We start from the raw sequence: 16518 nt of genomic DNA, 5'->3' as shown, positions 1-16518 counted from the left end.
TCGTGGGTACCCACAGAACCCATTTTCATTCACATATATTGAGGTCAGAAGTCAAGGGACCCCTTTGAAAATGGCCATGCCAGTTCTTCCTCACCAAAATTTAGCGTAACATTAGAGCGTTATTTAGCCTCCTTCTAGCTATGAAATGGTTGGTACCATTGGATTCCTTAGGTTTTCTAGTTTCATATGATGCCAGCACCTTCACTCTTACTTTAAAACTGAGCCCGCTACAACCTCCAATATACAGAATAGCGGTGAGGTTAATTCAAAATCGATACAGCGTTTTGGAGAATCGATACAGTATCGCGAAACATAATATCGCGATACTTATGTGTATTGATATTTTCTTACAGCCCTACGTTTGGCCACTACGAAAATTTGCTTCAAAGCCTGGCACACTTCCTGGGGGCTTGGTTTTAGGCTGCTTTCCCAGTTCTGAAGGAATCACTGTTGTCATTTACTGTAGCTCTTATAGTCCTATAAACATGGTTATATGGACTGACAGGTAACTCTTTGATTGGACAGTTCGGCGACTGTCATCCTGCATCAACACTATATGGACCTATGAGAGGAAATCTGATTCCGGTCATAGAGATTAATTGCACTTGTGTTTATATACTGTATCATCTCTGGTGTCGCAAATAGAGCATGAAGAAATAAATGATTATGAGCATTACTAGTCAAGACTGCAACTGGACCTCACGTAGTGAATAATGATGGACACGTAGAGACAGGACGGAGACAAGATGCTCTGTAATATTTCAAGGGGATAATTATGTAGATTGCTTACGCAAATTGATTCCTTTGCAGTTCCCATGATCAGCTAATGCATTTAATAATAGTTTAGCTTTGGAATTTGTTCTAAAGTCTAACATCCCTGTGGTTAGTCTGCTTTGCCTTCACGCCACAAATGAAACGAACCAATTAGAGTCCACTTAGAACCGTGCCAAAGCCCGTCTTTTCAGATGATTCTGTGTTGGCTTGTTTAGTTTGCTGTGTTTGTTTAGTTTGAGCTCTACTGACAGCTTTCATGCCAACCTAAAAGAACCGAATCAAACAGGCAAACGCGCCAGAGTTTGTTTGAACTGCATCGAACAGGTTGGGTGTGAACGCACCCTTTGTAAGGTCTTTGGCTTTCACAAACCAACAGAAGAGCTTCTGTATTTCACGTGGATTCTCAAAGTCTCTGCAACTCTACTGGATGGGATGAACTCCATATTCCCTCATTTCATTTGATGATGGTGATGGAGAGTGTTGACGTGGGTTGACATCTATGAAGGCCACAGCATATGATTCACATCACTATTCATTAAACCATTCAGTGACCCGTGATGCCCTATATAAACACATCTGAATTATGAATTATGTTGCCCTACACATTTATACAGTTTTTTCCTTTAATCTGATGTATGTATTATTTACACAACACGTGCTTGTATTTGTGTGTATGTCTGTCGGTCTTAAGGGTGAAAAAATTTAATCGTTGTCAAGCCACACATAAAACTTGTACTGACGTCTCACAGAGTCGGTTTAAACAATGAGCTGACGAAATTTAATTCACTTTTTACTCCTCGGATATATGTCGGTGTGTATGTGCCCGCTCGTGTGTGTGTGTGTGTTCCAAGACTTTGAGTTCTGGCAGCAAGATCAGAGGAAATGTGCGTTGTTGTGTTCGCGTGTGCGTGCGTGACGGTGTGTGTGTGTGTGAGAGAGAGAGAGAGAGAGAGAGAGAGAGAGAGAGAAGGCATGAAAGTGAGATTCTGCTCTGAGACGTTTGATGTCGAAGAACAGCGTCTGCTGTCTGTCTGCCAACTGCCAACCCTCTATCACCATCCCAACACATGGCCTCTGCAAAGTGTGTGCATGTGTGTGTGTGTAAGTGGCCTGATTAGGCAGGGACTTGGCTATGTGACACTGCTACAGAGCTAGTTAGACTCATAACGCGCACCTCGCTGTGTCACAGTGTAAATGTGTGGGCCTGAGAACGCAAAACAGGATTTTGTTTTTAATCACATGACAGAGACAGGGCGAGAGACGAGGGAAAGAGGTGAGTGTGTGTGTGTGTGTGTGTGTGTGTGTAGGCGTATTGGAAAGGGTGCGCAATCTCTCACTTTTCATACCTCTCATCCCACACCACCAATCTTTGGATGGGCCCTTAACATCGAGAGTCAAGCACACTTGTGGCTAATTGTTAACTGATGTGTGTGTGGTTCTGTGTGCATGTACGAGAACATTTCTGTGTCTGTGTGTGTGTGTGTGTGCATGTGTAGGTAGTGTGCAACACTGTGTGTGCCAGAATACTCCTCCAAAACCTGTTCTAGCATGGCTGATGTTACAGACACGCTACTCCTGTTTTAATCTATGACTGAAACTTTGTCCAAATAAATAAGCACAGAATATATCTTTTTTTAAAAACAGAAAAGAGAAAATGAACTGAAAAAAAAAAGAGACGCCACTTTCTATATTTGGCCTCAGAAGGCCATGGGATGCTTTCATGATGAATTTTAGTTAGCTGGAAAAAACTGAAAAGATCCAGCAGATGTGTGAAGAACTAAAAGACGGGGGAACAAAAGCAATGAAAGAGAGAATGGAGAAGAAAGGCAGAATTGAAATCTGTTCAAAAAGTCAAACACTTGTCTTTGACTCAAACTCGCAGACATGCATGCCTACGCAGACTTAAGCACGAACAAACAGAAACAAAAAACAGCGATTGAGGTGCTAGCATGTGCGCGCACAAAAAAAAGCCATACTGAGATATTGGCAGAGCAAAAGGCTGAAAGATCAGGTGAATCTACAGAGCAAAGATCTTTCTTTTGCAGGCTTCTTGACATTTTCACTCTGATAGGGCCAGATATAGCTTTTCTGCCTCCTCAAGAACACACGCAAACACACACACACACACACACACACACACACACTGTGAGAATGAATAGTTGAAGACCAAGGGGAAGGGAGTTATTTTGGAGGAAAAAACTGAATAGAATATGGTTAAAAATCAAACAGTAGCCAGGCGCTGGAAATGTCCTGTGGCAGCAGACAAATAAGTGCTGCTACTGGAGAGATCTGAGCACCTCAGGTCGGCTACATTGATGGGGAAATTCAAAATACTCTTCACCCACGAAAGGCTTGAGAGATGGAAGAAGAAAGAGAATCAAAAGTAAGTAAAATCAACATGTAGACTTGTGACAAGATGGGAATGGACTTGAGACTGAAAATTGGATTACGCTGAATAGATAACGACATGTTGTGAGAATTTAACTGTGCTGCTTGTTGCAAATTTCCAAGTGCTTTTTATCATCAGTGTTATACTTAGCAATGTCATGTCTCCTCTGTGTTTGGATAGAAAAACAGAGAGCCAATAGCAGTCTACCGATTTGCGATTGGTCAATTCATTTTTAATAATGTTCAGAGGTCTGGGTTGCATTCATTATCCCCAGAGGTGACTGGAGCATACTAATATTGATCTGGGTGGATGGTTCTGATGTAGTCCATTGCTGAGGTGTGCAGTGAAAAGCTACTTGATGACTGTGGCAGAAAGACTCAAAGTGTCAATATCATCAAAACTGACCGGTGTGATTACACTGATATGTTCAATGTCCAGCTTATGTGGGTGTATGTATTAATTTGTTGGATTGGATATAGTAACATTTAAAGATAATTATTACATGGTTTTGTTGAATACTTGATTCTGATTGGTCAATTATGGCCTTCTACAGTCTGTTATTTCTTTATAGCATATTGCTGCTATGTATAATAGACGGTTGCTATGGATGCAGTTCAGATGTCGGACTCTGGAGGACCATTTTTGTGTCAAATTATTAATTTCTTTAGTAAGTAGTAGTACATAGTAAATAGTTGTTTGCTGCTATATTAATGCTCTGTATATCGTATAGAGCACCTTTAAGGAAATTAAGATTAAGAAGTTTCTTTCAGGTATTTTCTACCTAATACAACTGCATAGTCTTAGCCTAAACCTGGCCTATCATTCTGTATAGACCTTTTCGAAGTTGACCACATAAACATTATGAATGCCCCTTTGTATTTCCTGTTGCAATATTTATTAATGCAGTAGCTGACGGGAAGTAAAGTTGGACCAAAGCTGTTACCCTAGCAACAGAGTGGCAATGAAAAGGTCTACATTAACAAGTTTTATATATAAAATCTCTGAATAGAGGTGTCAGTGTTGTGGCAGGAAGGATTGAACAGGATTTGTGCAGCCTCTATTTATCCCCAGCATGAGTAATCAACCAATAGTGTTTGTGTTCTTCCTACAAAATGTTGCTGAAATATATAGAAAGTCACTTTTGTTTTTATTCCAAAACAGCTCTGGTTGTCCTTGGGTGACTTTTATTAGAAGCTGGTTGCTATTTATGTGATTGTGTCATTACATAGTTCACACACTTGCAATTCTGTACACAAAGGCATGGGTTAGAATGTTCCAGTAATGGAGCATTTTTGCCTTGTGGCCTGAAAAGAGATTGCCACCAATTTGTCTTCACTTCATACCAATCTATTAAAACAGCCTTGATTGGCCCTGCAACTGATCTCAGGAATCAACTTGGGACTTGTGTTCTGTATGCATTGTTATTGATTACAGTGACTTACCGCCGTCTGCCCTAAAATAGATAGTTATGACTTTGCAAAGGGGCCACTGGGAACAGAGGCCGTGGTGGTCTAGGCTGACCCATTGATTATGTATAAAGGTGACCGGGCTGTACTATTGATTGTAACTGGTGGAAAAGGTACACTATTGCATAAAGTGGACTAAGCTTTCAGTGCGACAACGTGGCGAGAGAGAGAGAGTAGTAAAGAGAGACTAAAACACTTCTCATGTGCCTATTTGCAATGTCAAGATAGTAGAAAAATGGCAAAACCAAACAGCTGATAGAGATCCAAAAAGTTGTATTCCTCCATTTCCTGGGCTTGAGCTCCACTGCCTGTACAACTGATACTTGGCTTAGCCATGGAAGGGGTTCAGAAAGGGAGATTTGGGACCAGCTGAGATGCCAGGCTGTCTCCACGCTCGGTTATGGAGATGGAAGATAAAGGCAGATACTTGTCTGATGATTAGCCAACGCCGAGTATTAAGTGGCAAAACAAGAGGACTTGCACAATCAGAGGTTAGAGACTCTAATATAGATTTATTCATCTATTCTCTTTCCTCCCATTTGACTCCTCGCAAAACAAAGCCAACCTATTAAAGCAAGTATTGAGTGGAGAAGAAACGGTTTTAACAGAAATATTGACAACCGTGCTGCCGCTTTCTTTCTGCTGAACAGTGTGGTTTTAATCAGGGTCTGTGTGTCTTCACTTGGTATCTATTCAGTGACTGAACAAAGGGGTTAGCTTCATGAACGCGCTGCAATGTAATAAATACATAACATGAGGCGGTCTACATCATACAAGCTGTTAACACCAGACAATGACAAGCTAGGAGGTTTGATACATCAATGCTGGTGGGAAAATTAAAAATGGAGAAATTACATGTAGTTATTACGGTTTCTTTCTTCCACTGAGATACAAAATAAAGGCAACCTCCACCAGTTTTACATATTAAGACCAATTAACGGTGCTAAATTCGATATGCAGAGAATTAATATAGATGTAAACAAGTATTTGCTATGTAAAGATATAGAGGAGTAATGTCTACCTGAGCAGAGAATGAAGTCACTCTCCCTCTTTGTGTGTCGTTATTCGAGCTTCTCCTTGCCTTGTTGACACATCCGGGTCGGCCGCACACGCTTTTAGTGCATGTTAGTGCATGTGAGCATGCCCCACTGGCTCGCTCACAGCCGCTGCTCTACAGGTTAACACTTAACTCTGTCTTGTTTGCACTGTTGCCGCTTTTAGCACCGTTAGCTGCGAGCCACCGGCTCGCCATCTCCGTGTTGAGAACCGTTGAGAGACAACAGAAATCCACCAAATCCCATATCTAGCACTTTAAAGAAGAACAGTTGTATAATGGTTTCTGTGGCTCTTGAAAGAGATCTCTAAAGTCTGAGTAAATAGCCCTGATAATGTCCTGACTTGGGCTAAGACACTATACTTTTAAAAAAAATATATATAGTCTGTATTATTATGTACTGGGGGCATGGAGTTTGAAAGAAATGGACATACGGTATACCAGGTAGGGAGGGTCTAATGAAAGATGCTACTCAATTGCATAAAAGGAAGTGAAGGATACAGAGTTTTTAAAGCTTGACCTTCTGGGGAGTAAAATTCCAGATATTTTAACATTCTTCTTTTAATTTGTCTCTTGCAAGTCCCCAACTTTCAACTTTATGCAAATGTCCAGTTGAGGCAATTATATTTAATAAAATACATAGGCTAGACATTCAAACTCGGTTTTCACTCCACATATTTCACGCTACCATACATGTCTTGTATTAAGTCAAAAGGGTATCTACTTTATTTCCCAAAGAGATCATTTCAAAACAATAGCTAAGAAAGAAATTCATTTCAGCTTCTATTTACCAGAACAGATTTTCAGTTTAAATCAAACTTTTGTCGTATACACTTTAAACAACTGTATAAGACATACAGGAGCGACAACCAATCACACTTGTTTTGATTTCTTCAGAAAATGGAAGTACAGGTGTTTTCCTTCTCCAACACTCCACTTTGTATAAGCACCTCAAACTAAATTTGTGAAAAGCCGATCGTCGCAGTTAACAGCTTCCTGATTCAATATGATCTAATTCTAACAAGCTATTGGAACTTGGAGGGGAAAAACAATGTGTGGTAACACATTGCTTAAGAATGACTACTTTGTTGTGCTCCATGTGAGTGTTAAAGGGAGAAAATAGCTGTCCAATCAGAGCTAATTACATACATTAGCTACTTAATGCTTAACCCAAGCTTCAGGCTCAAGAGAGGAAGTGAGAGCCTGCTACTTTAAGAGTGGATGTGGCATTAATAGCAGGAGTACCCCTTTAATCACAACCTAACAATGACATTTTATAGGTGAGTGCGTGTGTGCTACATGTGCTTCTATACACCTGGCTCTTAGTAAAAATGGTGTACTTTGATATTAAACTGTATCCATGAATCAGGTACTCCATCTCTCCTTCTTTCTGTTTTCACACATAAACAAACACCGGCCAGCAGAGACTTGCAAGGTAATGCCACGCCATGCCTCGCCTCGCCTCGCCATGCTGTGCGGTGCCCCGCGGTGCTGCGCTCCATTCGATGAGACAGCATGAAGCACAAATCAATATGGATTAAAGCTCTGTACGGAGCCACTGACTCCTCCTCGCTGCGTGGGGAAGGGAAATGTGTGCACTTATTATGCTCTATTGCAGATTTTTCCCCTTTTAAATCATAGAGGAAAAAGTGAAAAGTGAGAGATAAACTAGCTTCCGGACTAAGGGCCACCGTGACACTGAAGAAAAACGCCTGTGCCACGCCCGTCTCTTGCCACCCGTGGGGCGTATCCATCAAGCTGTTTACAGCGCTGCGTGGTGGGGGGGCTGGAATCAGCACCTCATTCCACCTGCCACACCTAAACTGAGAGTCGCATATGAGCACACACTCATACAGTGTACAGCGAGAGGCCTGGCGGTAGGCCTCAACCCCCATGGCAGTGGTGGGCTCCCCACCGCGCTCTGCAGGACACTGCAGATTATCCCAGTGCTCGCAGACAGTCACAGAATGTTAATCCTCAGCCATCTCTTCTACTGTACTGTTAAATCTGGATCTTCCTCTCAATCGCTCCTCCTCCTTAGCTCCCCTCTTTCTTTATCCGTCACTCTCCATCCTCTCCTGCAATCCGCTAAAATCTCCCTCCAAATTCCCGGCTCCATCCTCTTTCTATCATCTGCTTTTAACCCCATCCTCTCTTCCCCTAAAACCTCTTGATCCCCGGTTTCCTACTCGAAAGCGACAGAGCCTCATCCCCATTCCCTCTTATCCTTTCCTCTTCGCTCCCGGCCCAGCCCTCGCTATCAGCCCCGCATTGATCTTCTCATCCCCAAGAAAACAAAACACCAATCAGCCTGTCATAATCACTCTGCTGGAGGAGGAAGCGCCGAACGCCAAGCACAGCTGCCGCATGTTGATGTAGAGACAGTGGAAAAGCTAACAGGGCAGCAAAGGGTAGCTGAGTTTTTTATTTTTTGGATGAACATGTGCTGGATGGGTTCTATTTTTAAAATACGTGAAAAAAGGAACCATGAAGGTTTATTAACTACAGTGTTGATTCCATTCTGTTAATGATGATACTGATTCTCATTTCTTTTTTTATTTGTATGCTGGAACAATAAAGTGACAGCTGCTGGAACCGTTCCTTCTAAAAATTACACAAAACAACCTCTGAATGATATCTGGTCTCCCACAGCTTCCCTCCGCTATTCACTCTGATTTGCTCTCATAAAAATTGCCCTCTACCGCACCTACTTTTTTTTTTACTACTCGTCCCGCAGGATTTTTCTTCGGGACAGTGCGGCTGCTAACTTCCAAACAATAAATTCAGTTTGTGATCTGTCAGCAGTCTCCAGACTGTTAGCCCTGTCGTACTGCGCTTTGTTGTCATGCAAAACATGGATTGCAAACTTTATGTCTTCACACACCTCAGCATCTTTCCGCCACGGGCGATCTGGCAGATCCAATAAATCTCCAGCTGAAATGTTTGCTGTGATGCATTTAGACCTTACATTAGCCACTTAAACTGTACGTTTCCCTCAAATTTACCCTTAAATGGCTTCGAAGTTAGATAAATCACTTTTTTTCCGCACTGTGTGACGCCATCACACTTATAATTGGTATCTACTTGTCCCAGCAGTTCATTCTGGCTGCATCACACAGAAACTCAGTGAAATCCAAAATGCTACTATTTCTGGCTGCTTCATGGCATCAATTGGAAACATTTTGGTCTGGACAGTTTGAGTTAGTAATGATGGACATGCCAGAGAATCTGAAGGGGTGAAGAAGTTAACACTCACTGATTAATTAATATGAATATATTAAATCGACTCACACTTAGAGTAAAATTCTCAACTCCCTTACTGGCTTTTACACAATATTAAACACTTGATATAAGCTTGATACTATAAACGAAAGAATTGTAAACGGAAACCAAACGACCATATAAAACTCAGACCCTCCTCTCCAGACAATATTTCTTCAGTTCAATATCCATTACAGCTCAAGGTGCCCTATATTGTATATATATAATATCTGTGGAAATGATATTTATTGTATTGTGGTGGTATAGTATTCATCAGTTCTATAACATTTACTCTGTATTGTTGGTGCTTTTTTCTCCTCTCAGAGCTTTCTCTATGTATTATGAAACTAATCAACAAACAAAATGATACAGTGATGTAACCCATCAGAAATACACTATAAAGCTTTAATGAATGCTATGTTGTGGTTTAAGATGTTGCTCTTCACTTCATGTCTGACAAGCTGCCGTCTTTGTGGTATATTTACAACCAAAGGATCTGAAGACTGAGAACATTTTTGTGCATCTATTTTGTATCAGTAGGTAACTGGTACCACCTTGTGTTTAAAAAAGACTACGAGTGTACATGACCACTCTGTGGTGCTTTGGACGAAATGCATAAATCAGCATGCAACCCTCTCTCCCACAAAATTACGTTCCCATACAACTACACTGCATTCTCAATCACGTTTCAAGGGAAACGTATTTTCTCCCAGATTACGGTCGCAGTTTTAAACACGTAGTTAATGTTCTCAATTGAAACAAAACAAAAAAAACGCACCAACACTACTAGGTTTAGGCAACAAAACTACTGGCTTATCTGTACTATTAAAACAACATGGTTTGGCTTTAAAAAGACTACGTTTCACACAGGACTGCTGTCTCTTGGGAAAAGGTCTGGTGTTTGTTTGAACCATACACCGCCCCCCCGCCCCCACCCGTAACAGACTTTCTCACTTGTTATACTCGTTGTCATACCACGTAATTTTCAATAACGTTATGATTCCACGCAACTTTCATTAACGATCGCTCGATATACTCGTTATCTGCCCTGCGCGTCCCTCGTTGTACTATGTCACCTGCTGCGGCCGTCCGCGGACATACAAACATATTTGTGATATGTCAGAGACAAACATAATCCCCGACAAAATACGTTTCCTTCCAAACCTAATTGAGAATGCAGTCTAGTTGTATGGGAATGTCATTTTTGGGAGACAGGGCTGCAGCATGCTACAATGCTCACAATGATAATTGAGATGCTTAGCAGGTAACTGATTTCATGGCCACCATCTTAGTTTAGCGTGTTAGCATGCTTACATTTGCTAATTAGCACAAAACACAGTTGATGCTGATTGGAAGGAAAAGTAAGGGGATCATAAAGTCATACAAGTCATCAAGTCAAAAAAACATGAATGTCTGTAGCAATGGCAATCCATTGTTGAGACGTTTTCCGTGGAACTATAAAATGTCAACTTTATGGTACCACTAAAGGCAAAGTAAGGAGATCACCAAAGTCCTTGGGATTAACTGTCTGGGCCATGGATCTCTGGACCAAAATTTATGGCAAATCATCCAATAGTTGAGATATTTCAGTCTGGAACAAAGTCGACCAACAGACCAACACTGCCATCATTAGAGCCATGCCACTAGTGTGGCTAAACCAAGGTTACCATCACTTTAACAACAAACTCTAAGTTTCAAACACAATGAAAAAAAGCCATTTCACAACCAGATGTAAACCCCTTATGAGTCTAACAAACAAAAGACCTGCACAGGTAAACCTGAAGCAAGCATTAAGTAAAGGCATAGTGAGATAGGCTGCATAACTGGTATATGAGTAATGGTCAGTTGATGTACCAGTAATGGCTGTTCTTTGCACCTATGTATACCAAGCACCAACACTATTGCCTATCTGCCAGGCCAGAAGATTGATGACGGTGTAGCCTGATGTCCCCTACAGTCACTGGTGGGTTGTAAATCATCCTTTGGACAGGTGACATGTGACTTCTGTTTGAATGTCTGACCTGGTTGATGGCTCAGTAATTGTTGCATCATATGCTGCGCTTTGGTAAATGCTGTCATTTTGAGAAATATGATTAAGGTTAGCAGGTTACTTTAGATTGAAAGGTGCATTTGTCTGTAATTTTGAACTCATTTAAAGAAGAAAAATGCATGGTGATAATATTTCATTGTGTATGCGGGACCTTACTTCTTGCGATAACTTATTATTCCTTATTTCCATTTTTGGAATAAAATGTAGAAATAAATTCAGAAAGCCTGTGGTGTCAGCCAGGGTAGCTCTTGTTGGAAATTGAATGCTGCCGAAGAGCTAAAAAGTTCAAATGTTCCAAAAATGAAATACTGCTTTAATAATTGCAGAAGTGGTGGTAGGAGAATGAGGGTTTTTTGATTAGTACAGTTGTCAAGCTTTGGGTATTGATAGTACTGTATATACTATATCAGTGATGAACCGTCTTCGTTGTCCGTGACACATCTTAAGTAAAATCATTTTTTTCTGGATCCAGTGTACGCCTTTTATCTAAAAGCTTTCTCTAAAATGACTTTATATTGAAGGAAATGCATCAGAATACAGTAAGTGTTAAGATGTTATCCTTCCCAGTTATTGTATATTGTATATGCGCTGTATGGCAAATCAAATATATTTCAAGACTTTCATTTCCAAGGAAGTCGCGAATATTTACTCACCAGAAACCAAGGAGACTGTGAACAGCAAATAGTGCATTTCTGACGCGTTTCCACAGACAGAAAGTAATAAAATAAGGCATAGAGGGAAATTAACATCAGTAAATATCAGCTGGGCTGCACGGTGGTGCAGTGGTTAGCACTGGCGCCTCACAGCTAGAGGGTTACAGGTTCGAATCCGGCTTGGGACCCTTCTGTGTGGAGTTTGCATGTTCTCCCCGTGTTAGCGTGGGTTTTCTCCGGGTACTCCGGTTTCCTCCCACAGTCCAAAGACATGCAGGTTAGGTTAATTGTGGACTCTAAATTGCCCGTAGGTGTGAATGTGAGCGTGAATGGTTGTCTGTCTATATGTGTCAGCCCTGCGATGGACTGGCGACCTGTCCAGGGTGTACCCTGCCTCCGCCCAATGTCGGCTGGGATCGGCTCCAGCCCCCCCGCGACCCCTAACGGGATAAGCGGTTGCAGATGGATGGATGGATAAATATCAGCTGTGATAACTCTGCCTCATACAAGTATTCTAATTTAACCAGGAGAGCGCAGTCTGAATTTATATTAACAGCTATTTCACTCAAAAGTGTCAGTGTCATTAAGTTCCATTATTCATATACTGTTCATGTGAAGGTCAGAACAAATTTGGACAGTTAAGCTGCATATTTATCCGTATATAAATATATATTGATATTATATATTGAGTCCACCTTCTCTAAATGTGTGTCCCTGCGACTGTGCGCTCTAAAAACCTGAATTCACCTCTTTCTACTTATTCAAAAACGCTTCAGGAAGATTAACCTTTACATGATACCAAGCAGAGGACCTGTGCTCCATTATCTCCTCAGCCCTTTGCCGCCATGCTCGTGAATGTCTTACTTCTATTCTATTCGCTTCAAGGTTGTGACCTAAAGTATTACGTCTAACATGTTCATAATGTGTACAACAAATCCTATTACGCAAACCATATGGCATTAAAAAAAATAACCTTCACCCCCTAACACACATTGTCGTTCTTCTCTACTACACACTCTCACTCCTACCACTCTCATTCTACTAATGAAAACAGATGAAAACTCCACAGCCCAATAACACAAACATTAACACTAATTCGCGCTCATAGAGACAAACAATCTCCGAGACACGAGTAAATACGGCTGAGTTTCCGGGAGTGGAGGAGTGGAAAAAAAACGCACCCTCTGGGAAATTTTCTTTGATCAAGTGCAAAGAGATTAACCAGTTGGACGTGTGCTAATGAACAGGAGATCATAATGAAAGGAGCTCGTAAATGTAGATGAGGCATGTGAAAAGGAACAATGGCTTTGCTTGTATCAGATGAAACAAGAGTAATGTACAGAATCCAATTACTTTACTGTCCTTTCTTTCCCACCTACAGGAACGCCAACATCCTGGCAACTTTTCACAATGGACTGAAGAAAATGTAATGTTTCATTACAACAATTACACTAATACGTGCAATCATACTCTCAAAACGAGCAGGCCTTTGAACCGACTCCGGGATAATGTTGTACTCTCAGCTGGAGCCCAGTTAGAAGCTATTACGCTTTGTGCAACGGCCTCTTTCATAAAAAAAACATCAACTTATAGACAAAACAGTAAATCACGCACGGACGAATGCGGCAAAGGGCACAAAAGCACATCAAACACAATCACACACAAGCACATGGGGCTAAGTGAGCTAAGAGAGGCCACAGTCAGACGTGACTTACTGATTACATAGTCCCCAAACGGATCCTCATCCTCCTCATCATCTAGGTAAGCTGGAGGAGAGGGAATTGAGGAAAGAAAGAAAAAGCAGGAGAAAAGAAACAAAATAAAGGGTTATGACAAATCAAGGAAGAAAGCATGAGTTGGAGAGTAAAAAACAAAACTGGACAAGAAAAGCTCAAACAAAAGTAAAACTAACACAAAGTAGATACAAAATATGGTAAAAAAAATAATAATAAAGTGAATGCGGCCTCCCGCCCTCCCATCATCCACCTTTTTCCCTCATTCTCCCTCTCAATCTGATACCTCCAGCCTTCATTAGGAAGCAAAGCGCTGACCATTAAACTACAAAAGTAGTTTCAGCAGCATGCAGAGGAAAATATGACCACTCATAATGGGCTGCAGAATTCTCAATTTGCTCTCAGTGCTCCTTCCCTCCCTCTCTCTCTCACTTTCCCCTCTCTTTTTCTGGCAGGTCCAAAGATGGCATGAGAGGCCATTACGGCTAACTAAATTCCCTATTAGGGCGGCAGCATTGTCGTCAGCAAGTTACAAATCCGACGCCAATGATATTCCATCCAGCGCTCCTGTGACTCTCTTTCACCTGATAATAATATGGTTAGTATGGGTGGGCCATTGCTGCAACTGCTGCACGCCAAGAACACAATCATTTTCAATGCCGTCATGTTCAGCTTTATGTGAAAATCCCCTCCTTCATCATCTCTCCCTTTCCATTTATTCATCGTTTATGTTTCCCTCTTCTTCTTCTCTTCTCTCTATCACTCCAGGCTCCCTCCCTTTAATGTGAGTTAGCATCCATCTACTGTGATCAATATCCCAAGGCTTTTATTAAACACTGCTCTTATGCATCTGTGTGTGTGTGTGTGTGTGAATGCACCTGCTTTCTTCTGTGTGCCTGTCTTTGTCTGCGTCTTCACTTCTTGTCCAATATCTGGTCCAACAATGTCAATGCGGGTAGTGAATGTTTTTATTCATCGCCGTGTGTGTGTGTGAACATGTATGAGCGCTTTGATCAGTATGTTGAATAGACCAATCTTTATTGATCCTGACTGCGGGGCATTTTTCAAACCCAAAGACGGACACTTAGAAATACACACCACACGCCTGTGTGTGTGTGTGTGTGTGTGTGTGTGTGTGTCCACCGCTACTTTGCTCATTCCAGCATGCGTAGCTCTCGCTGCATGGACAAAAAGTCCTTGAACCAGTGGGTGAAGTATGGAGGCGTACATGCACGCACACACACACACCAGCACTCACAGTGGCGTGTGTTTGTGAAAGCGAGCTGTCAGTGCTGCTCTCACACACCATTCATCACAAGCTACTAATTCTGTTAGACCATTGTCGAGCCTTTCGCACCCCACGTTGCTCTCTGAAAACTCAATCAGAGGCTAATGCCCCCAACCCTCCTAACGCACACGCACACACAAGCTTTCACTTTCAGTTTCTTACTAACACACACACTCACACACACACACACACTCACAGAGACCCTGAGGGGACAGCAGAGGTCTTGGGGGACCCCACCAGCCCAACTCTGTAAGTGTTGCTTGAATTTGATAGACAGGAGCTGCATGGACCGAGTTACCGTTGCTGAGAGTGGCTGCGGTGGAAAGGAAAAGGCTCTTACAATCACTGTGTGACATATAATTATAATATGTATTCCAAAGTATAGAGCACTTTCTATTCAAGATTCAAAAGGATCATGATTAAACATTATCTTAATTTACCTTGATTGCAAGACAATCCTTTGAGCGCTCCACTTGGAAATAAGTGACAACACATCAGCGGACGTGAACGCGGTTTGATTTATGGTGGGATTCGTGTTTGCGGTGCATAAAAAACAGAATAAAGAGGACAGGGCGGGTGCAGGCACTCTGCCACCTGTGCTAGCAGATTTGATTAGTTAATCAGGAATCACTTTGCCAAACGCAGATTTTATAAAGCATAATTACAGCAACAGCTACCAAAAAAAAAAACTTTTGACTGCAGATGTTTTAAGGGACATTTTGAAAAGTTTTTCTGCTTTGTCAAAAAAGAGAATTAACATAAAGTTTAAGCAACACAAACCAGCTTCTAAGAGTAAAAAAAAAAAAAACTTCCAATAATGAAGGAGCCAGTGAGGGAAGCCAGGCAATTGAGCATGCCCAGACAGGGGGGGGCAGGGTTAGGCAGAAAGGCCAGACTAAATTTAGCGCCACCTTTTCATTCCCTAATTACGAGATTAATACATCCTGTCACATACGTCACAATACTACCGTATGATTTATTATCCAGTCGGCGAGATGGAGAGATTGAGCCAGAGGAGGATGGAGGAGAGGGATATCGCCTGGAAGCAGCTAATCAGCATGCATGTGTGATTGGGCGGGGCCTCGATTGTGAGCGGCCAGCCCGTGTCTCTGTTCATAAAGTCGGCTATATGAGTAAAGTGAAGATTTATTGACGGAAAACAATGTTGAAGTTGAATTAGATTCCTGCCTGTTTCCTTAACAGGCTGCTCTTTAACGAGAGGGAAACACAGAGGCATATGGACCCCCACACACACACACACACACACAAGCATGTGTAAAGCATCGGACTATGGATTGTGGCCATAAAGTCTGCCCTGGGCTTCAGGTTTAAATCAATGTCAAAGCCTGATCTTATTTCATCTAATGCATGTTTTAATCATTCTCCCCTCCTGATCAATGCAGTTTGGATGCAGTCATCAGGCACCGCTGTGGGAATTTACAAGCGCTCCTATTCTCCTGCCTGTGTTTCCAGACGGACGTTTTACGAGGCGGTGCGCAGCGTGACAGTAAATCTCTTCCTCCCACTTCGCCAAAATGAAATCTCCACAATGCCGCGCTCTATGCCCATATTTGTTTGTCTCCCTGTGTTGCTTGTGCAAACGAAACTTGTATTGGCCCTGCCAAGTCAACGTTCTAGTCTCTTTATTTTAATAGTGTCTGGAAGGGGCAATAAAAGCGAAGTGTCTTTATTCAATACTTGACAATAAAGCTGGATGTAGGGAAACTTTGAAATCCCTGAGTTGCATTTAGGAAACTAATTTAACAGGCTTTACATACTTGTCGGTAATTGGAATTTGGCAGTAAATGAAAAAAGCAAATGAAAAAATAATCACCGTGTTTTTAGTTTAG

The 16518-nt window shown here is 41.7% G+C and overlaps 1 protein-coding gene across 11 annotated transcripts in view; it reads right to left on the bottom strand.

Annotated features, from left to right (window-relative positions):
• Nucleotides 1–16518, bottom strand: part of tenm2 (teneurin transmembrane protein 2) — a 246709-nt gene that overhangs the window by 131086 nt on the left and 99105 nt on the right. Inside the window, exon 6 of one of the 11 annotated variants that reach the window (XM_037779456.1) lies at nt 13363–13413. The exons of the other annotated variants lie outside the window; for them this stretch is intronic. Coding sequence (XP_037635384.1) covers nt 13363–13413 — 51 coding nt within the window. The remainder of the gene's footprint in view (nt 1–13362; nt 13414–16518) is intronic. 11 annotated transcript variants of the gene reach the window in all.

This window comes from Sebastes umbrosus, chromosome 9, assembly GCF_015220745.1.
Source record: "Sebastes umbrosus isolate fSebUmb1 chromosome 9, fSebUmb1.pri, whole genome shotgun sequence".
In the NCBI taxonomy this organism is placed as follows: domain Eukaryota; kingdom Metazoa; phylum Chordata; class Actinopteri; order Perciformes; family Sebastidae; genus Sebastes; species Sebastes umbrosus.
Note: the sequence above shows the minus strand (reverse complement) of the source record. Positions and strands in the feature narration are given on the sequence as shown.